This window comes from Carettochelys insculpta, chromosome 4 (assembly GCF_033958435.1).
Source record: "Carettochelys insculpta isolate YL-2023 chromosome 4, ASM3395843v1, whole genome shotgun sequence".
Classification (NCBI taxonomy): Eukaryota; Metazoa; Chordata; order Testudines; family Carettochelyidae; genus Carettochelys; species Carettochelys insculpta.
Window position 1 is genome coordinate 24,300,938 of NC_134140.1, and position 22,213 is coordinate 24,323,150.

The 22,213-nt window shown below is 42.7% G+C and overlaps 2 protein-coding genes across 7 annotated transcripts in view; both read right to left on the reverse strand.

Moving 5' to 3' along the window:
- LOC142011970 (uncharacterized) overlaps positions 1–14,927 on the reverse strand; it is a 38,569-nt gene extending 23,642 nt beyond the window's left edge. For 3 of the 5 annotated variants that reach the window (XR_012645230.1, XR_012645231.1, XM_074991716.1), the window contains exons 1-4: positions 14,723–14,927; positions 8,343–8,690; positions 7,125–7,241; positions 1,250–1,365 (exon numbers count right to left, since the gene is read on the reverse strand). Coding sequence is in view for 1 of the 5 variants with exons in the window: in XM_074991716.1 (XP_074847817.1) it covers positions 1,250–1,365; positions 7,125–7,241; positions 8,343–8,690; positions 14,723–14,777 (636 nt within the window). In the remaining 4 variants the exon portion in view is untranslated. Of the gene's footprint in view, positions 1–1,249; positions 1,366–7,124; positions 7,242–8,342; positions 8,691–10,568; positions 10,826–14,722 lie in introns of those variants that run through there. The other 2 variants (XR_012645232.1, XR_012645233.1) reach the window with 2 other exon arrangements.
- Positions 14,928–21,546: 6,619 nt separating this feature from the next.
- Positions 21,547–22,213, reverse strand: part of MAN2B2 (mannosidase alpha class 2B member 2) — a 42,155-nt gene continuing 41,488 nt past the window's right edge. For both annotated transcript variants that reach the window (XM_074992458.1, XM_074992457.1), the window contains exon 19: positions 21,547–21,894. In XM_074992458.1, coding sequence (XP_074848559.1) covers positions 21,797–21,894 — 98 coding nt within the window. In that variant the 3' untranslated portion in view covers positions 21,547–21,796. The remainder of the gene's footprint in view (positions 21,895–22,213) is intronic.

The window sequence follows — 22,213 nt, forward strand, 5'->3', positions numbered from 1 at the left end:
AGATTCATGAGCTCTCTCCAGAACAGGGGTCTGTAGGCAGGTGTAACTGGTTCTGTGCCACCCCAATGTCCTGAGTGTGGCCAGGGAAAAGGCGCATAGTTGAGTATTACTGCATTCCACTGATATCCAGCTGCTGAAGACAGGCCTTGAGCTGAACCCAAGATCAAAGGGAGGAGCAGAAAGACAGTATAAAGCCAACTTGCCCAGATCCCGCCAACACTGGGAGCTGCTCCAGCACAAGTGAGGAGCTGCACCTCTGAGTCGGATAAAGCCTTCCTTACTCCCTGTGCCTACTTGACAACCACATTCATACTTGTGGTCTGTGCTTTGCCCACACACCACAATGTCAAGTATACTAAAATTACGCCACACGGCTGCAGTAGCAGTGAGGGACAATGCTGTGGCATGCTACAGCACTTCAGGGGGTGAGTATGATACAGTTCTGTGTGCCCTGCTCTCAGGGAGTGCGTGAGATAGCCCTCACATACCACCATTCCCACAGGTTATTTGCTTTTGTGACTTAGCCAGTCTCTTAGAGCAGCCAATCAGTCCATTTGCCTTGTCTAATTTTATCCAATGTCTGTAATTCTCCATTTGCTTGCTGCCCTCTTTTTAGAGCCACGGTGTCCAATACATTTGCCACTCACCACACATGGTGAACAGGACACTGTGGTGTGGCAAATCTAGCACTGACACTGTAGGTGGCTCTTGGAGCCTTTAAATTTGTTTCTTTGTACAGCTGCGGCAGCAACAATGGCCCCGGCAGCAGCTTTGGTGGTGGATCCAGTGGCAAGTCCAGCGGTGGCTCTGGTGAGTTGCCAGCATTAAATTAGAATATAGGCTGGGGGAGCCTGGCTCTAGGGGAGGGAGAGGCCATTTATTTAGAGTGGAGGGAGGAGCAGATTATGCGGTGAACATGGAAGGACGACAACCGCAAATGTGCCAATCTTTGAATTCCTTGGACACGGCTGTTCTAGAATTAGTAGTATGTCAACAAGCCTACCTATAGCAGCTAGGCTTTCCCAACATGAAGGGTTTTAAATAAAATTAAACAAGTTTGTTTGCCTTGCTCTTACTGACAATTCATTTCATTTTATTTCACGGTGTAATGTTTTGCTCTAGGATACTGTACTAAGTAACAGCAAATTCCGCTTCTCCTGTTGAATTCTGTCTGCTCAATTGAGCCTCCATGAGTAGCTCACTTTGAAGTTGACTTCTTCTTGCCCAACACCCCCTGTAAATCACTTACCCATTCTGATGAGTTTGATGAAGAAGAATTTCTCTCATTTGCTTCATCTAGCTCGTTTCTTTCATCCAGTTCAGTCACCGGAAGTGTCTCTTCCTCCTGGATTTGTTTCTCTGACACTGAAGGTGGGGGAACACTTTTGTGACATATCACCACTATTTTGTTGATTATACATTTCATGAGTCACATCAGCAGATTGTCAAGGGTTAGAGCATGATTTCGCAAACTGGGGGGCGTGCCCCCCCGGGGTATGTGAAGAAATGTCAAGGGGGGGTGCAAGGTGACCCAGCCCCCTTCCATCATTCCCTTCACCTGAAGAAAAAGCCAGCCTTTGCTTCCAGCTCTCAGCCCCTGCTATTTTACATGGGTGACCTGGTGCAGCAGCTATAAAAAGCAGGCAGCCGGCGAAGATCCATGTGGAGCTAGCTGCTTTCTGCAAAGATGAGTGTGTGTGGGTTGGGCGGGGGGGAAGAGGAGGAGGAGGATGGGCTTAGATGGGGGACTAGGGGTGCCTGGCATGGGTGAGGGGGATGGGTTAAGAGCAGGGGGGCTGGTGGTGCCTGGCTTTGTGGGAGGGGAAGGGCTCCAGCAGTGAGTTTGTGGGGCTCAGGTGGCTGGCCCCAGCAGTGCGGGTGGCTGGCCTGGCAGCACATGGCTTGGGCGTCTTGGGCTGGCAGGTGGGCAGCATGAGGCTCAAGCAGGCAGCTGACCCCGGCAGCGGGTGGCTCAGACTGGCAGATGGGTGGCTGGCCCCAGCAGCATGGGGCTTGGGAGGCTTGGGATGGTCAGAGGGTGGCTGGCCCTGCAAGCGTAGGGCTTGAGCAGGTGGCTCGGGCTGCTGGCCTGCAGCTGGGGTGGGTGGCTGATGGGTGAGTGGCTGGCCTCAGCAGCGCAGGACTTGGGCAGGCAGCTCTGGCAGTGCAGATCTTAGGCTGGCAGATGGCTGACGTGGGCAGCTCTGGCAGCTGGCATGGGGCTCAGGCAGCTGGCCAGCTGGGGCTGCACCATAGACTCATAGAACAATAGAGCTGGAAGAGACCTAAGAAGCCATCAAGTCCAGCCCCCTGCCCAAGGCAGGACCAAATCCCATCAGATCAGCCCAGCCAGGGCTTTGTCGAGATGAGACTTAAATACCTCCAGGGATGGAAACTCCACTACTTTCGTAGGTAGACCATGCCGATGCTTCACCACCCTCCTAGTGAAAAAGGTTTTCCTAATGTTCAATCTGGACCTTCCCAACTGCAACTTGAGACCATTGTTCTGTGTTCTGCCATCCGTGACCACTGTGAACAGACTCTCTCCAGCCTCTTTGCAACCTCCCTTCAGTAAGTTGAAGGCTGTTATCAAATCCCTTCTCAGTCTTCTCTTCTGCAGACTAAACAGACCCAATTCCCTCAATCTGTCTTCATAGGTCATATGCTCCAGCCCCCTAATTATTTTGGTCACCCTCCGCTGGACCCTCTCCAGTGTATCCACATCCTTCCTGTAACTGGGGGCTCAGAACTGGACACAGTACTCCAGATGCAGCCTCACCAAAGCCGAATAAAGAGGAATAATCACTTCTCTGGATCTACTAGCAATGCTCCTCTTGCTGCAACCTAATATGCCATTAGCCTTCTTGGCTACAACGGCACACTGTTGACTCATGTCCAGCTTCCCGTCCACTACAACTTCCAGGTCCTTTTCTGAAGCACTACTACTAAGCCAGTCAGACCCCAGCCTGTAACAATGCTTGGGATTCTTCCGGCCCAAGTTCAGGACTCTGCACTTATCCTAACTGAACCTCAGCAGATTTCTTGTGGCCCAGTCTTCCAATTTGTCTAAGTCACTCTGGACCCTATCCCTATCCTCCAGCATATCTATCTTGCCTCCTAGCTTAGGGTCATCCGCAAACTTGCTGAGGGTGCAATCCAACCCCTCATCCAGGTCATTGATAAATATGTTGAACAGAACTGGACCCAGAACTGAACCTTGGGGCACTCCACTAGAAACCGACCACCATCCTGACATCAAGCCGTTCATCACTACCAGCTGGGCCTGACCTTCTAGCCAGCTTTCTATCCATCTTACCGTCCGTTTATCCAATCCACGTTCCTTTAGCTTGCTGGCAAGAATATTGTGGGAGACTGTATCAAAAGCTTTGTAAAGTCAAGATAAATCATATCCATTGATTTTCCCCTATCCACAGAGCCAGTTGTCTTATCGTAGAAACTAATCAGATTGGTCAGGCATGACTTGCCCACCATGAATCCATGCTGACTATTCCTGATCATTTTCCCCTCCTCCAAGTGCCTCAAAATGACTTCCTTGAGGAGCCCCTCCATGACTTTTCCAGGGACTGATATAAGACTGACCGGCCTATAGTTCCCCGGATCATCCTTCTTCCCTTTTTTAAAGATGGGCACTACATTTGACTTTTTCCAGTCATCTGGGATCTCTCCTGATCTCCACAACTTTTCAAAGATAATGGCCAAGGGCTCATCAATGAGCCAACTCCCTCAGAACCCTCGGATGAATTAGGTCTGGGCCCATGGATTTATGTACGTTTAGCATTTTTAGATAGCTCCTAACCTGTTCTTTCCCCAACAAAGGCTATCCACCCTCATCCCACAGTGCATCACTTATCACATTAGTCTGGGAGCTGTCCTTGTCCGTGAAGACAGAGGCAAAGAAAGCATAAAGTACGTCAGGTTTCCCTACATAATCTGTCACTGTGTTACCTCCCTCATCCAGTAGGGGCCCCACGCCCTCTCTGATCACCTTCTTCTTGCTAACATGCCTGTAGAAACTTTTCTTGTTATCCTTCACATTCCTCGCGAGTCACAATTCCAGTCGTGCTTTCGCATTCCTGATAACTGCCCTGGATTGTCGAGCTATACATTTATATCCCTCCCTAGACATCTGTCCAAGTTTCCACTTTTTTTGTGCCCAAGTTTTCCAATGATTTCCCCAGTAAGCCAGTCTGGTCTCCTACCATATTTACTTCTCCTGCTGTGCACTGGGATGCTTTCTTTCTGCGCCTTCAATAGGGCTTCCTTAAAATATTGCCAGTTTTCCTGGACTCCTTTTCCCTTCATGGTAGCATCTCAGAGGATTCTGCCCATCAGGTTCCTGAAGCAGTCAAAGTCTGCTTTTCTGAAGTCCAAGGTGTGTAATTTACTGCACTCCTTCCTTCCTTTGGTCAGGATCCTGACGTCTACCATCTCATAATCACTGCTCCCCAGATTGTCACCCACCTCTACCTTCCCTATTAGTTCCTCCCTCTTTGTAAGCAGCTGGTTGAGCTGCGCATGATCTCTGGTCGCATCCTTCAGCACTTGTACCAAAACATGATCCCCAACATTCTCCAGAAACTTCCTGGACTGCTTGTGTCCCACCGTATTGGTCTCCCAACAGATGACAAGGTAATTAAAGTCCCCCCATGATAATGAGAGCCTGTGATCTGGGAACTTCTCTCAGTTGTCCAAAAAAAGCATCATCTACCTCATCATCCTGATTTGGTGGCCTGTAGCAGACACCAACCACCACATCTCCAGTGTTGCCTTCACCACTAAGCTTGACCCATAGATTCTCAACAGGCTTTTCTCCCTCTATGTACTGAAGTTCCAAGCAATAATAGTGCTCTCTTACGTACAGCGCAACTCCCTCCTCCTTTTCTCCCTTGCCTGCTCTTCCTGAACAGTTTATACCCTTTCATGACAGCGCTCCAGTCATGTAAGTCATCCCACCAAGCCTCTGTTATCCCAATCAGGTCATAGTTCTTGGACTGGGCCAGTGCTTCTAATTCTTCCTGCTTGTTACCCAGGCTTCTGGCATTGGTGTACAAACACCTTAGATAACCAGCTGATCTCCCTGCCCTCTCTACTCGAACCAGGGGTCCACTTTTGTTGTGCATTCCTCTTTGCATTTCTTCCCAGCCTCCAAGTTCCTTTCTCTCCTCAGGGTTTTGGTCACCGTCCCCCCAGTGAACCTAGTTTAAAGCCCTCCTCACTAAGTTTGCAAGCCCACTTGCAAAAATGCTCCTTCTCTCTTGGTTAGGTGGACCCCATCTCTTCCCAATAATGCTTGTGCCTGGAACAGTGTCCCATGATCAAAGAATCCAAAGCCCCCTCTCTGATACCACCTGCGTAACCATGCATTTACTTCCTCAATTCGACAATCCCTACCTAGGCCTTTCCCTTCGACAGGAAGGATGGACAAGAACACCACTCGCACTCCAAAGTCTTTGACCCTTCTTCCCAGTGCCACATAATCCGCAGTAACCCGCTTGAGGTCATTCTTGGCCGTATCGTTAGTTCCCACATGTAGAAGTTAGTTCCCAGGCACCCACAAGGGGCCAAGAAAAACTATTTGTGCTTATTTTTAATTTGAAATAATTTTTTTATATCATGTTTTTGTGTTTATTTTAAATTATGAATTGAATTTTTTGTTAAAAGGGGGGTTGGATGATAGTAAAGAAAAGGCAGGGGGGCATGAAAGTTTCTCAAAAATCTAAAGAGGAGTATGATGCCAAAAAGTTTGGGAACCACTGGGCTGGAGGATGTGCCGCTTGATGGATTCTCTGATATTTTCTCACGTGGAGGATGTACTGCAATGAATTTTTTAAAATTAAAAACATGTATTTACAGTTAAAGAGGAGAATTTGTGACTGGTTTTGACCAGTGGATTTGTGGATATTTACTAGGCTGTGTAACGGTCTATGTCTATACAACCTACAGCAATGAGCCTGCCAGGCTAGCTTGACAGACTTGGGCTTGCGGAGTTCCCACAAGCACTGCAAAAATGACCGTACAGACAGTACTTTGAAGGTGCAGCTTTGGCCCTGAAAGCTACCCGCACCCTCAGTTTCAGAGTCCAAAATGCAGCCAGGGACAGAACATCTACATGGCTATTTTGAACCTGGTAAGGCAAGGCCCGTGATCCAAAGTCTGTTATCTACCTTGTGTGGCTTGTGTAGACATACCCTGAGAGGCCTCACAGCTTATTGCAGCCATTGACCTCCATGGAACAACTCCACTACTGTTCCTCAGCCAGGGAAAGAAGTTTCCTCTCCATCTCATTGTGCTGTTGCCTAGCAACAAAATCATCAACTTAGCGTGGGGTTGGCAATAAATTTGTCTCTATGTGCACAGCCACCAAAATGACAAGCTAATTTTGAGTCCTTTCAGAACTGAAGAGTCCCTTCTGAGGAACAGTGTGTGCAAAGCTATTTTTTTATTAAACTCCACTGTTTGTAAATTTTGTGGATGGCCAAAAACATTTGCTTTTCTTCTTGCTCTTCAATGCAGTTATTTCAACTGTACATTAGAATAAATGAAGGCAGATTTTGAGTCAGTTTTGCTTTCATCTGCCACTTAATTGCAGTCATATCTGGAATGGAATGCAACATTTGTTTAACAGAAGACATTGACATGACAGAAACATTTAGCACTAGAATTAAGAAGAATATCAGATCCACTTGAAAATTCTGACTCTTTATGTCATTCTGAAAGCTTCCTCTGCAGGCAATAAAACTGTGTGACTCACAATCAATTCACTGAGGTTGGCAACACTGGAATACTGCCTTCCCTTATGTGCTGGGAGGGAAGTCCCTCTCAGAGTTCCCTCTAATCTTTTCTGCAGTGCTTGCTGGTGAATAGCTGTTGCAGATACATAGGAATGGTTCATACAAACACACATGGACCATGCCCCCTAAAGAACGTCTGCAATGTTCTGCCCTATAGCCTATTGCTTAGAGGACCAATGAAGAACTGCAGTGAGGTGCAACAGTTATACTACTCGATTCCCTTCCTAGAGCTGTGTTTTAACTGTACACATACCCAGAGGCTATCATTTTGCTATTAGGGACTATATGTAAAAAGTGACGGTGGTCACTTACCAGACTTTTCTGAGTTGTGCTGCTTTTGATAACAAAGATAAAAACAGGTTCCCAATATCAGGAAAGGAAAGATGACTAGAATCCCCAGAAAATGATAGTTTTCGTTTGATCTCGCTTCTGCAAACAAACATTCCAAATCAAGTTTATTACTTAAAAGCACAATACGTAAGACCGTGTTAGGTTTTTAGATGTGTGTCCTAGTGCCTCCATGGCTAGATTCAGACCCCGCCCACTCCACGAACACATACACGTTTGTGATTCTGATCATGTGAGTAATCCCTTCCGTAGGACTACTCACACAAACAAAGTTACACACGTGCTGAAGTGTCTGAAGGTTTGGGCCCTACAATAAAAATGATAAAATATTTTGCAACTATTCAATACAATAATAAAACACCAAATGTGTGTGGCCTTTTTTTCATATTTAAATCACTTTGGATCATTGCAGTACTTGCCATGAATGAATAAAAATACCCACTATTGCACCTCCTAATCTTGCATACTTTTATAAATAAAATAATAAATGTAATAAATTATAAAAATACTGTCACTGGAATGAGCATATGACTAAGCTGAGTAACAGTGTGACAGTAGATGACACTCATGCCATAGGTATATTTCCCAGTCTGGCGGCATTATTCAGGCCTTGGAACATTATCATCCTTCTCTGAAGATCCAAACCTTGATGCATGGGACAAGATAGTCTAAAATCAATGTACTTCAGTGACCAAAGCTCCTACAGCTGGCTGGAGAAGCTATTGGTGTAACTAGCATCCCTGCTCACTCCATTTCGCTCCCTAATGTTTGTCATCCTCATTCATTGCCTCACATCTGAATAAAAGACTGCAAGCTCTTCTAGGCCTAACAGTATCATTCTGTGTCTTCTGTGAAGCACCCAACAGAGCTAAGGGTGCTATAAATAATTGTCTATGATTCCTCTCAGCAATCATGCAATGTCAATAAAAGAGCATTTTAGAGCCAAAGAAGCTCAAGTACATTGGTTAAGTGAGAAGCCTAAGACTACAGAAGGAGTTAGTATCAGAGCCAGAATAAGGACATGGGTGTTCCTATGGCCCTGACTTTCCATCAGATCATTGGCTCTATAACCATTAAGGAATTTAAAAAAGTAAATATTATACTTCTTAGTAAAAAAAAATCATCAGGGAGACAAATGAAGTGGCATCTTTATAGAACAATTAAAGTTCATTGCTTGTTTACCTTTCTCTTCAACAATCAAAGTTGTTCCATTTCCCATCCCTCTTTTCATGAAAGGTATTTCAGTAGTTATCTCACAGAAGTAAATTCCTGTGTCATTTTCTTTTACAACTTCAATCCTTAGCACTGTCTTATCCTTATGTGTGGTGTTGAATGTGTAATAAAGTTTTGATGAAAGGTCTTTGCTGGTGCCTTCTTTACAGGTGAGATCTTGTATTTTCCAGGTTACTCGAAACCGCTCAATCGTGTCACAAACTTTCCATGAGCAGGAAATTTCAACTGGCATTCCACTGGATACCCTAATTTCTGATGGTGTCTGACTGACTGTTAATTCATTGGTCCCACAGGCTGCTGACAAAAAAACCTTTAAGTTTAGCACAGGAATAATAAAACAGCATCATAATAATATTAATAATATATGGCATTATCAAGAATCTTTTATGACCATTTCTTCACTTCTTGAAGATTAGTTATTTCTGTTTTCCCTTAAATGTGACCCTGAGAACACCTGAGCACCAACTGGCAAAGGGCTCACTGTTCTGTAACGGTAATCCTAGACAGGCCTAACAAACCTCACTAAACCCAGCACAATGCTGCTTTGGTATCCAAACTGAAGAGCATCAAGTGAGGTCTCTAATTAAAAATTTCTTGTTGCAAGATGTATGTATGGCTGATATTTAAGGAATCATAAACAGATAATAAAAATATGTTTTTGAGTCTGTCCCCCCGGCAGGGTTCAAAAACAAGTTTTGTCAGAGAAGATACTCAGCTGTCTGCCTTGGTTCACATGTAAAATAAGCATTGTAAGCAAACAGAGTGGAAGTCCAATGTAGCATCAGTGCCCCAGGGAACAAATGACAGGGATCTACCTGAGACTGGTGATGAACCAATGAGCTTTAAGGATTTAAGAAGGCAACAGAGAGTGTTTTTGTGTTCGTGAAAGGTGGATCCTAGATGTGTTGGCTAATGACTTTAGGAGAATGCGTTAGCTAAGAAATGCTTTAGTTTAGAGTTAGACAAAGATTTTAGCTCACAGAAGTTACATTTAGCCTATTAGAAGGGCATTATACTATTTGTTTTATTTGCAATCATTTCAGTTTCCATTTGTTGTCCTTACTCACTGTCTCTTACATCTCAGCTTTTGATAATACACTGTGACAAAGTCCTGATGTATTCTTTGTGGGTTCTGCACTTTGTGGCAGCTAAAGAGATGCCTCAGAGGCTCACTGTTTCCCTTTTTGCTCTACCTTCCAGTTGTCCCTGGGGCGAGGCACAGCCTATTGAGCTCTTCTCATCATCGGCACAGTCATAAATGGGGGGAGGTCCCTCATGGATGTTGGGTCTCCTCCTGCCTCTTCCAAACTGCCCCAGAGGATGTGCAGTGCTATGGGGGGAACCCGGTCCCCTTCCACTCAATCTGGGTTCCGGCCCAGGGGCCGTAGGTAGCTGCTGCTGGAGGGGCCGTCTCCCTCAGCCCAAGGTGCACCAGTCTCCTCCCTGGGCCACTTGCCTAGACGCTTTCCTCGGTACCTTCTACTGGCTGCTGGCCTTCCTTGCAGGCTCTCCTCTACAGATCTTCCCTCCTTTATGGTCCATCCCCTTTCTCCTCTCTCCCCCCCGCCCCTTCACCTGAGGGGAAACCTTATAAAAGGTTCCACGGGCCTTAATTGGCTGCAGGTTCTTGATTAGCTCCAAGTGGTACATTAGCTTGCTACTGTGGCCTGATCCTTGACAAGCCCAGTACTGGGGAAACACAAAGGCATTGACTGAACTGCCCACATACTTGCACTCCTTAAAAGTCACTATTGTATGCTGCAGGCTGTGATTCCCCACACCACTTATGACTGTTTTCACTATAGCTTGATGCTGTGATGTTCTATTGGAACTGATTGCTGTTGAACCAAAGAGATTGGTGTGTTCTTTTGGAGATAGTTTACCTGTTACTCTCTAAGTGACCCAGTGACAGGGTCTGGATACTACTGGGGATGCTTTCATAGGGGTTGGGATGTATCTGGTGTTAACCTACAAGGCAAAATAAAGGCTGGCAGAGGCTTGTGGAAATTGGCTGGGTAACTAACAGACTGGTAGCGTCAGGGAGTTAACACTTAGTTAAACACCAGCAAGTCCCTCTCTGCTGTGGCAGCAGGTTAACAAAGTGGCTCACAGTCCCCAGCACCCTAAGAAGTGTGACACCTTGACTATATTGAAACTGACCCTTTTAAAGTTTACCTCCATTGCTGTTTGGCTATCTCATGCAAAAGTCTTCTTTGTGAGGCCTGCTCTTTCTGTGAATGCATATTTTATTATAGTTTCATGAAGCTGAAAGAAGGCAAACAAACTTTTATGAGAAAAGTTGAGTGAGCTCTTTTCCAATGCTGTGGGCCAGCACTTACACTGATTTAAACTCCAGATTTTTAATTCATATTTAAATGTTCTTTTCCTGTTTTTATTCTAAAAGTGGATTCAGTTAAAGGTGATAAACCCTGAAATCTTTTATGCACAGCCAGAATACAGCCATAAGCAATGCACTTTAGGCATCCCTTGGCATGCCTGAGAGATCATCACACTACAGGTGCAGAGGTGATTTTCTCACTGGCTGAAGCAGGCGTTCCCTGAACTAGAATCATAGGTCTGGCAGGGACCTCAGGAGGTCATCTACTCCAGCCCCCTGCTTCAAGCAGGATCAACCCCAACTAAGTCACCCCAGCCAGGACTCTGTCAAGCCAGGACTTAATTCATTTTGTATCTGCACAGCAGTTTTTCTGCCATCACAGCAAGGGCTCAGACTCAGTCAGTGGATGTTGGTGTAGCACACCGGCACCTCTTTCATGTGGCCTTCTTGTTTTCCAGAATCGAAGCTTTCACTTAAAAGTCTCCAGCTGTTATGGTTGCTGAGACATTCTCAAAAACATGAAACAAGAGTGACTGACGCAGTGACATCTGCTGAGTTTGCAGAAGCTCAAACAACAGCTCTGTGAGGTGTGAATTGTTCCATTCGGTTGAACTAAAATGCCCATGGATAACATTTTCATTTAACCTGTTAGCTATTTCACTACTAAAAAGACAAGACACCAACATATTATGAAGATGTGCACGCTCTGCTGTGAGAGATGACTCATTTTGGCAGCAGGAACCAGTAGTCTTGGGAAGAGTAGCACCGTTGCCCCCACCATACCAAACAAAAACCAAATCCAAGATAATGCTTAGAAGTCAATGGGTTACTTGAAGCAACCAAAAGGGAGCAAAGCTCAAGAAGTACAGTGGGGTATATGAGCCTTACTGAGGGGAAGCCGGGGTGAGAGTCTAGCAGAGCTCTGGTTGTCTCTGGCCTTCAGTGAGGGAACCCAAGGACCCCAGAAAGCACATGTGATCATATTTTGTACATCTACACAAACTTCTGAGAGTGGTAGCTCACAGGAGCAGAGCTTGGAAGAGGTTCATGCCCTCTCCTGATCCCCTGATTCACCACGCTGCCTAACCCCGTGGGCTTCAATACATTCTGGCAAAACCTGGTCAGCTGCGCTAGAGTAGCATGCAGGCAACAGAATACTCAGAGGGTCACACCCATAGAGCAAACCAGGATGTTATGAAAGAACACGCTATGAGATGTCTTGCTGCTCAGAGAAGGGAGGCTATAAAATTGTCTCTGGCAGTCTCACAAGCTGCACAGATACAGGGCACGATCTGTGCTGTAATTAGCATGCTGGGAAACAGACATGTACCAGCTTCACTCTGGCAGCCACTGTTAGCAACCAAGTTAACCACTTCTGCCAGTAACTGATTCCAAAATTGCTTAAAAGTCATAGTGTGGACACTAGGCGTTTGGGTCGACAACATGGTACAATCCCTGACCTATTTGCATCTCTAGTATGAACTCCTGTATGGGATAAAAGAAACTTGCCAATCACTGCCATGCACTTACCTGAAATTCAGGCTGATTCTATATTCCTTACGCATACAAACTTCCTTTCTCTTTAATGTCAGCTATATGATATTCTGATTCTTGCATGTCATTGCTCTCTGTAGGAAGTCTCAGGAAACAATTGTACAATTGTACCCACTCAGAAAACAGAAGCTTGTATTATCACTGTACTGCATATTTGTCAGAATAAATATACATGCCTATTCAGTTTAGTACCCTGATTGTGTGTTAACAGAAACACATTCAGAGTTCTCCCGTTGATGTGGTCCGTTCTTCTTCCTTTCCACACTCATCATTAAGGCTGAGTATTTAGATACAAAAAGATCAAATTTATTAGCCATAATTAGGCCTATTGTACTCATTAGGTGCAATATTTTGTAGTATCCACACATAGTTAATTTTTTGCCTTAACATTATCTATGCAGATAAAGTGTCACTGAAAAGTTACTGTTGCTGTAGGTGTCGGAACTGAATGTACTGACTGTTGTGTTTAATGTAAGCAGCAAACTGCAGAACACTTTGTATGGTGAGGTAGATAATGTGAGACACATGGAAAGACACCCAACCAGTTTTGGCACTGATTTTTTGATCTTTAACAGATACCAGTGAGTAGATACAAATTAAAGTAAAACACATTTGAATGCTGGTCACAAGTTATTGCTCTGTACAATGTTGTACAGGTAATAAAAAGATCTTATTTTTCTCCTCATTTTGTTGACTTTGGAGTTTGACTGTGACATTTGCCTCACTGATTTAGTGAATGTAAGAGTTAGAGGCCTAGGCCACACCAGGACTCCAGCAGATCTACTACCCTGCCTCTAGCTAAGGCCCATCCCTGATGTATCAGAGGAAGATAAACTTCTCATGACGATTACCCACTTTCACTATTTTATACTGATTGCTTTTCATGTATGTGGTGATGTGCACTAGGATAAACATTTCCTCCAGTAACGTACACTGAAGGAAAATATTTTCTTAATCCTGAAGTGAAAGCACTTTACGTGCTGATGTTAGATTACCCTATTTTATCATCTGCACATTATTATTAATTATTAATACAAGCCCTTTTAAGATTCTACTATTAACTGATTCACTGACTTTTTGTGCAGTTCCACATTCTATGTAAATCATAATGGACCGTCTCCTGACATTCATGCTCAGTTTTCATTAAATTCTTAGGCCCAGGAAATTCTGTGCCACCAAATCCCAGGTGAGGATACAGGATTTGGGTCTTTATTTTTCATAATCTTAAAGACCTTGGTCAAGTTTTATCAAGGCTGTGCAATCCCTTTTAAACTGTCAACATGGTTTTTCTTCTTCTTCTGAACTAATAAAGCTTTCTTCCCACAATTTGCAAAGTTTACTTAAAATGTTATAAAGATTTAAAAACATCCCCACCAGAAAGCACTGATTTTGTTCCTTCCTACTTTATAATATATTGTTTTTCAGAAAAAAAAGCAACACTGGGCTTTGTTATTTAAAGCTTCTGTAACATATAATTGGTTTGCATGGCACTTTAAATGCTGGGTAAAATATGGTATACCTGTGAAAGACATTAGAACTGAAATATCAAATTACCAAGATAAAACATTGTTGAATATATGTCTGAAAAATGAGGGGAAAGAAATGGAGGAGTATTTGAATAATAAGATTATTGGGTTACTGAAGTGGCACAGTAAATATCTTGTTAATTTTGAGGGTTCTGAACTAATTCATTTTTGTTTTTTACACTATTATTTTTATTGTATAGGCAGGTTTCCTGCAACTCTGCCTTATTGGTTTCCATGCTGTTTGTTAAAAACAAATCTGAACACATTTTTCTCCCTTGTCTAAATATCTTAATTTTTCTCTATTTCTGCTTTACTATATAGTGTCATAACTATAATATTTAACACTTCAACTTCTTGCAGCAGTTTGTCTGAAAGCTGTGATACAAAAATTAATCTGTATTGTATTGTGGTAATTGCTTATTCTGGAATAAAGTTTCCAAACTATTTTAAAATTATACACTGTGAGTGAATCTCAGTGAGGTGCCTACTATAAAGAACTAATTCTTAAATGAAGGTAAATCATGATTATTAACTGGTGACGTGAAAACTGAACAATGCAATTTTTTAGTCTTTGGATTTCTTCTAGGATAAACATTTCTGGGCAAATGCTCTTTAAGTAGCTTCTTCTAATCACATGGTATTGTGCTAATAGTAACTTGGATTCAGCACAAACAATAATGTTGCCTTCTGCACTACAAAAACCTGAGTAATGTTTCTCCCCAGCATGCACACATAAAAATCTTCTGCCACGACATATATTTTAACTGATATCTCTACGTATTTGGGCATTAGCTTTTAGGTTTTTAAAATTAAGAAATTAAGGGTTTTTTTTAATTAATCCTAGAGAATTACAGATGTTTCAACTGCACCAAATCCCAACTTCTCCCCTCAAAAAAAAAATAAATTCTTACCCAAGCAGCCATAGCACACTGTCAGAAGGATGAGTTTCGGGATAATTGTGGTCATCACTCAGGATTATTAAGACTCTCATCAGTGCCTCTCAGTTCAAAGTCTGTGAGGCAAGGCGCAAGAGATAACATGTTAGATTTGCAGACTTCCTGTTCTCTCTGCTATTGTCACTTCATAACACCTGAAAGCAAAACAGCTTCATTCTGATGAAGCGGGTCTTTGCCCACAAAAGCTTATGCTCCAAAATATCTGTTAGTCTATAAGGTGCCACAAGACTTCTTGTTGTTCTCGAAGCTACCGACTAACATGGCTACCTCTTTGATACTTGTCACCATGCAAGGAGAGGGCTGTAGCAGCTGAGGGAATCATCTCTTTATCAAGTGCTTCTAAATAAGTGATAGTCCAGAAACTGACTTTAAAATGGGGCACTTACAGATCTGGACACTCAGCATGATGCTCAGACACCAGGAAGAAAGCAAGAGGCTGTTTGTGGTCATTATTAAGAAGTGAATAATTAGGCTCAATAAAAAAAATTGAGAGAATTTTTAGAGCAATACAGGCAGATTGGGCTTGGTTTTGAACGAGATAATTTGTCACTGTAATTAAAGAGATATTTAGGGCATGAGTGTAGGGGATGGTTTCAGAGGGGTATTTAAAGAGTGGGATCCCAGTAAGAGGGAGGGCCAGAGCTGACAAGGTCTATTCAGCAAGGTGGAAATGGCCCAGTATCAACAGCACTTACCAGGCCATTTCCACTTTGCTGAATAGACCTTGTCAGGTCTGGCCCTCCTTCTTACTGGGACCCCACTCTTTAAATACCCCTCTGAAACCACCCCCGACACTCATGCATCTGATGAAGTGGGTCTTTGCCCATGAAAGCTTATGCTCCAAAATGTCTGTTAGTCTATAAGGTGCCACAAGACTTCTTGTATGCTTTGTATGCCTCATCCCATTCAGTAACCAGACACATCTGTGTTTTTCTAAAGAATTCTACCTTAATCTGAAGATCAGATGAACATACATATGACTGACATTAATCATTTTTATTACTTTATCTACTACCCACTCCAGTGTCATCCTACATTACCAGTGCAGCTCTGCTGACAATGTAATGGTGGAAGGTAAGTATAAACAAAGCAGACATTTTTACTAGCACATCATTGAACCCTTTCCTCGTGCTATGCCCTCTGTCTGTACTACAGATTTCACTATTGCTTCCACTGATAGAAAAGTAACAGTGGGAAGAGTACTTGTGAAAAAATGGTGTAGACCTTGACTGAGAAGGTGTTAAGCCTATGAGCTAAGTGACACTTACTAAGTCAAATTAAGTATGATGTTGGAGTTACTGAATTTAGTTAATTTACATGGGAAAGTACATCCAATGACTTTGGAGACTGAACAAAAGGATAGTAACATACCAAATGGTCCATTTCTTGTCTCAAATGGAATCAAACAATATTAATCACACCCACATTTTGGCTGTCAGTGGGCACTGCACAGCCCTTTACATAGATTATTCATCACAGATTCACAAAAAAAATCAGAGAAGTCCTGATTGTTGGTCACATGGGTATTGTGATCATACACTTCATGCTGGAATTCCTCTCTGTGAGTCTGGGCCTGTTTATATTACAAAAGTGAATCAGTACTGAGAATGGGCAGTAGGTTCAGCTGTACTAGTTTTTGATGTAGCTGAGCTGCAACTGGGGCGAAGATTAACTGCATTCAAAACAGTTTCAGTAACTATGAGTACAGCTGATAAGTTCAGAAGGGGCCACCTCACTCAAGAAAGAGATCATGGAGCCATTGTGGACAGTTTTCTGCAAACATCTACTCAATGTGCAGTGGCAGTCAAAAAAGCTAATAGAACGTTCAGAACCATGAGGAATGGAATAGATAATAAGATAGAAAATAGATTCTATTATAAATCCATGCATGCAGTTCTGGTTATCCCATCTCAAAAGAAGATACATTTGAAATGGGTTTCCCAGACCTCTGCCTGCTAGAAACTGAGACTGAAGGACAGGGGTCACTCACGGTCACTCAGTAACTTGCCCTGTTTTTTTCATTCCTGCTGCAGCATCCGACTCCAATCACTGTTCAGAGATAGGATACATGGGCTAGATGGACCACTGGTCTGGCCCAGCATCACTCTTATGTTCTATAACCCTCAGTGCTCTCCGAGTCATTTGCCAGAGAGTTACCTTTCCCGAGGGCCTACCACAGGAGGCAGCCACATCTGCCTCTTTTCCCAAATGAGCTCTCGTGGCTCTTTTTTGGGGGCCCCATGAACCCTGCCCAGCAGGATCTAATTATAAAACAGGTTTAATAATTAAACAGGTCAATGCTCAGTTTTATCAGAATATTTCTACGCACTAGAATGAGCTAAAACGTTAAGTCAATGTGTTGTGGGCTACTGCTTATGTCACATTTTACTTACCGGGGGATACATTGTCTTGGCATATCAGAAATGCACGCCCTGTTTACCTGCTTGAGGTGGCTCCAGCACCTTCAGCACTCGTGATAATGATGGAGCTGAAGATCATTTTTGGCTCAATCAGGGCTTGGTATGGGGATTCACAGACCTTTTCTTACCAATCTTGAGTGAGTGGCTTGTCTCCTTGGGATCACTTCCCACTGCAGTAGTAGATTGTGAGGAGAGATCTCACCAGGAGTATGGGGGTTGGAGGGCTGACTCCATGAGCAGTTTAAATCTTAACTCTCCCTCTTTGCCAGACCTAAGCTTTAGTTGCTGGCACCAACCACACTTCTATGGATTGTGCATCTCTCCCAATCAGAAAATGCACTGCAAGTGTCCATCAGTCACTGGGACAGAATCCTTGCAACTGTGGCACTTTCTGAAGTGCAAATTGATGGGCATACCTTTGTCTGGGGGGGATGGGGAGTTGGTAGGAGGCAAATTATTTCTTTTCCTTCTTTCTTGTTTTGTTTTTTGCTTGTACTTTTGCCAGGCCAAGAAAAAACAAAAAAGGTAACAAAAGGCTTCAAGAGGAGCTAAAAATGTACAACGCTACAGAATTAGTGAGTCATGAATGGACACCTCTTTGCTCCACCCCTAGCGAGCGGTGGTGGTGAAGGAACTCAAGAGTGAACGTCCTGTCATACTGTCTAACCTCATGGCTGGTGGGCAGCAGAGCATGCATGAGTAGTTCAGATATTACCAGAGTTTACCAATCAGCAGCACAGAGGAGGACCCACAGGGACATTACTCCAAGAGGAAGTAATTCACTCTACTCAGCACCAATGTTCCACCTAATATTTTCCATCCACATGTAGATTTTTTCCATCCATGTGCAGAATAAATGTTAATAAGCACTGAGGCATGTGCAGATGTTCACCACCAATAGAAACCCAAAATCTAGCTGTGGGTGTTCTGAAACTCTCCTGAAGGGCCACTCTAGTGCACAGCTGCTAGGGAACATTGCTCAGCACTGATAAGGCCGAGCTGGAATATTGTATCCAGTTCTAGGCGGCACATTTCAGGAAAGACATGGGCAAATTACAGAATGTGCAGAGGAGAGCAACAAAAATGATTAAAGGTCTAGAACACACAGCCTACAAGGAAAGAGTGAAAAAACTAGGTTTGTTTAATTGGAGAAGGGAACACTGAGTTGGGCTATAAGGCTTCAAGTACATAAAGGATTATTAAAGGCCAGGGTAATAACTATTTTCCATAGTCACTGAGGGCTTTAGAAAAAATAGTGTGTTAATGTACAGTGAGGGAGTTTTAGGTTGGACATTAGGGGAAAAAAAAAGCTAATGTAGAAGGGTAGATAAACACTGAAACAAATTATCTAGGAAGGTTATGGAATCTCCATTGATGGAGGTTTTATGAACAAGTTAGACAAACATGTCTGACTTCAGTTTCACTGAAGAACTCAAAAGGAGGAAGAGATTTTTCAACCTTTTTTCACTATCTAAAGACAAGAAGTTCAAACATGTAGTTTGTAGAATCTGTCTGAGTCATTGATGAGATTTTGTTGTCGATAAGATGTGATGGGTACAAAACATACTAGGGCTGGGGGAGGCAGAAAAATACTTTGAGAAGAGACAGATCTAAATCTGCAAAAAGCAGTGAGAATTTGCCAAACTACTGAACTTCATCAACAACTATGGCACATTTGAGAAAGAAAATATATAGATGTGAATATGGACTTAAGAAAAAGCAAACAAAACTAAGCGAAACAACCTCCAAACAAGCCTATGAAGGGAAAACAGAGTGGCGGTATTTAAGATTAAAAATGAGCACACGAAAGATTGTTCTAGGTGTGAAAGGAGGCACCAAATTAGGCAATGTGCAGAATAGGGTCAAACCTGCCATATCAGCAAGAAACAGAATCATTTTGCAAAAGTTAGTAAACAGAAAAGTCTGAAAAACTTAGAAATGCACACTGAGTTCAAAATTTAAGTTTCAGAGAAGAAATCAAATAAAGGTTGCACAGCTGGCATTACACATGAAGAAAATTTGTTTCTGGGTATTTTTTCTAGTTGCATAACTAAATAGGTTTTTTTTGTTCATTTAACTCTATAGGATACATTGCATCCAATTCACAAATGCCAGTGAATAGCTATGTAAACTGATGTCCTAATTCCAGAGCCACATAATGAATCTATTCTAGATTTACTACAGGCTGCATCTCCCCAAACTGGATTCTAGTTTGGCAACATCCCTGATCTGGCACAACCAAAGATGCTCCTGGACCAAAGAGCCCAGGCAACAGAGCAAGCCAAGGGTCAATCTTAAGACCAATCCTATTCAATTTATTCATAAGTGATCTAGAGAAAGGGTGGTAAAGTTTGCAGACGATAATAAACTGTTCAAAATAGTCAAGATGAAAGCAGACTGTGAAGAACTTCAAAAAGATTTCACCAAACTGAGTGACTGGGCAACAAAATGGCAAATGAAATTTAATGTGGATAACTGTAAAGTAATGCATGTTGGAAAAAATAATCCCAAGCCTACATTCAATATGAAGAGGCCTGATTTAGCTACAACTAATCAGGAAAGAGATCTTGGGGTTATTGTGGATTGTCCTCTGAAAACATCCATGCGGTGTGCAGCAGCAGTCAAAAAAAAAAAAGGCAAATAGGGTGTTAGGAATTATTAAAAAAGGGATAGAAAATAAGACAGAATATTTTACTGCCCCTTTATAAAACCATGGTATGCCCACATCTTGAATACTGTGTATAGATGTGGTCTCCTCACTTCAAAAAGATATTTTGGCATTAGAAAAGGTTCAGAAGAGGGCAACTAAAATGATTAGGGGTTTGGAACAGGTTCGATGTGAGGAGAGGCTAAAGAGACTAGGACTTTTCAGTTCAGAAAAGAGGAGACTGGGGGCGGGAGATGATAGAGGTATAAAAAATCATGAGCGGAGTGGAGAGAGTGAATAAAGAAAAGTTATTTACTTGTTCCCATACTATAAGAACTAGAGGTTCATTGAAATTAATGAGTAGCAGGTTTAAAACTAATAAAAGAAAGTTATTTTTCACACAGCGCACAATCAATCTGCGGAACTCCTTGCCAGAGGAGTTCAACGAAGAGCTAGATAAATTCATGGAGGTTAGGTCCATAAAAGGCTATTAGCCAGGGGTAGGAATGGTGTCCCTGGCCTCTGTTTGTCAGAGGCTGGAGACGGATGGCAGGAGACAAGTCGTTTCATCATTGTCTTCGGGCCACCCCCGCTGGGGCACCTGGCACTGGCCACTGTTGGCAGACGGAATGCTGTGCTAGATGGACCTTTAGTCTGACCCAGTAATGGCCATTCTTATGTTCTCATTACGTTCTTAGAGCTGGTGACTTCCTGCAGCTCTAGCAGGGGCAGCAGTGCAGGGCTGGATGAGCTTGTGTCCCCCAGCAGACATGTGGGGGGCAACCAAAGTGCAGCCCTGGGGGCCAGGGCTGGGAAAGTCAATGTCCCATGGCAGCGCCAAGGACGGTAGTGAGAGGCCAAGGCTGGAGCCACCCAGAGCAGAGCAGATCGGAGCCAAGTCCTGCAGTGCCTGTTGTGGTCCGATGCCTCCCTCACTATCTCCTTCCATCTTTCCGTGTCCACTGCAGAATGGCTTAGCTTCTGCAGGCTAGCTCCGCACCAATCTACTGTATCATCTACTCATTCTCTGTGGGGTCTGCCTCTAAACTCAGAGTATTGCCAATTAACTCCGCAGATTTACACTGATGTATACAACAGCGCAATTAGGAACAGTTCAATACCTATTACAGTTGAGCAGAAAATAGGGAAACATTCTCTTTTTTAAAAATGCAGTTCTCTATAATGATGAGCTAATAAAGCATATCACTGTGTATTTGTTAAAAAAAAAAGGTTACCTTAAATAAATGCAGTCCTTATTATTTGTAACCAACACATATGTAACCCTAAATGCAGTCCTTCACATGAAACTCTTTCCTAATGTAGTTACTAATGAACATTTCTCTGCACTCAGTGTACATATCTGAACTTGGCAGACAACTTTATGAGAAGAGAGATTAAAAAAGATCCAGATTCTTTGTACTGGAATCTGTAGCAGCAAGGCCCACCATTTTTTATATTTATAAATAGACAGAAACAAAATGGATTTAACAATGCGAAGAAATACAGTCACAGCCCCCAGTTTCATCTCCTGCTGATACATTTGTACTGCAGTATAGACAGGGTTACAGCCAGTCAGATATTTTCTTTTTCCCCTATTTTTAAGCTAAACCTTTTTTTATTTTAAGAAAACACATCTGAAGAAGTGAATCTGTCCCATGAAAGCTCATCACCTAATAAATTATTCTGTTAGTCTTTAAAGTACTATAGGATTGCTTTTTGTTTTGTGAAGATACAGACTAACATGACTACATCTTTTAAATATCTGACTGAAGCAAGTATGGGGTCATAGGCAAATGAACTAGAAACTAATTTTGATGATTTTCAGGTTTCACAGTTTATTACAGAATAACGATTCCTTCCATTTACAATACTAGGAAAGAATTCTCAAAACTATTGCTTCATTTCATTAAAGAAATTGCAGCATGTTGTTGAATAGTTGTCCTAGGAATACTATGAAAACATTCACTGATCTTGAAAGTATATAAAAAAGGTCCTAATTTCCTTTGGATGAATAGTCACAGTAGAGTTTTCTGTGGTTTTCACTATATTATTGGAGAGACCTATAAAATGCAAAAATACAGGTGTTTATTATTCATCATTAATTCTGAAAAGCTCCGTAACAAATCCACATAATATTTTACTGTCTCAATACTTTTGATCCTAAGTTTGAACAGATTTTCTTTTCCAATTTAAACAGCTGCACCTATAACTCTAAGAAACAAGCATTTGTAATTTTAAAATATATTGTAAACAATCTATCTTTAACTCTCTGCCTCATGCTACTGATACTAGTCCCCTCCCTAAGGACACTCTCAGATAAAAGAAAAGGTGCACATTTCTAGAGTAACCATGATAATGAAGAGAAAAATCCAACACTTA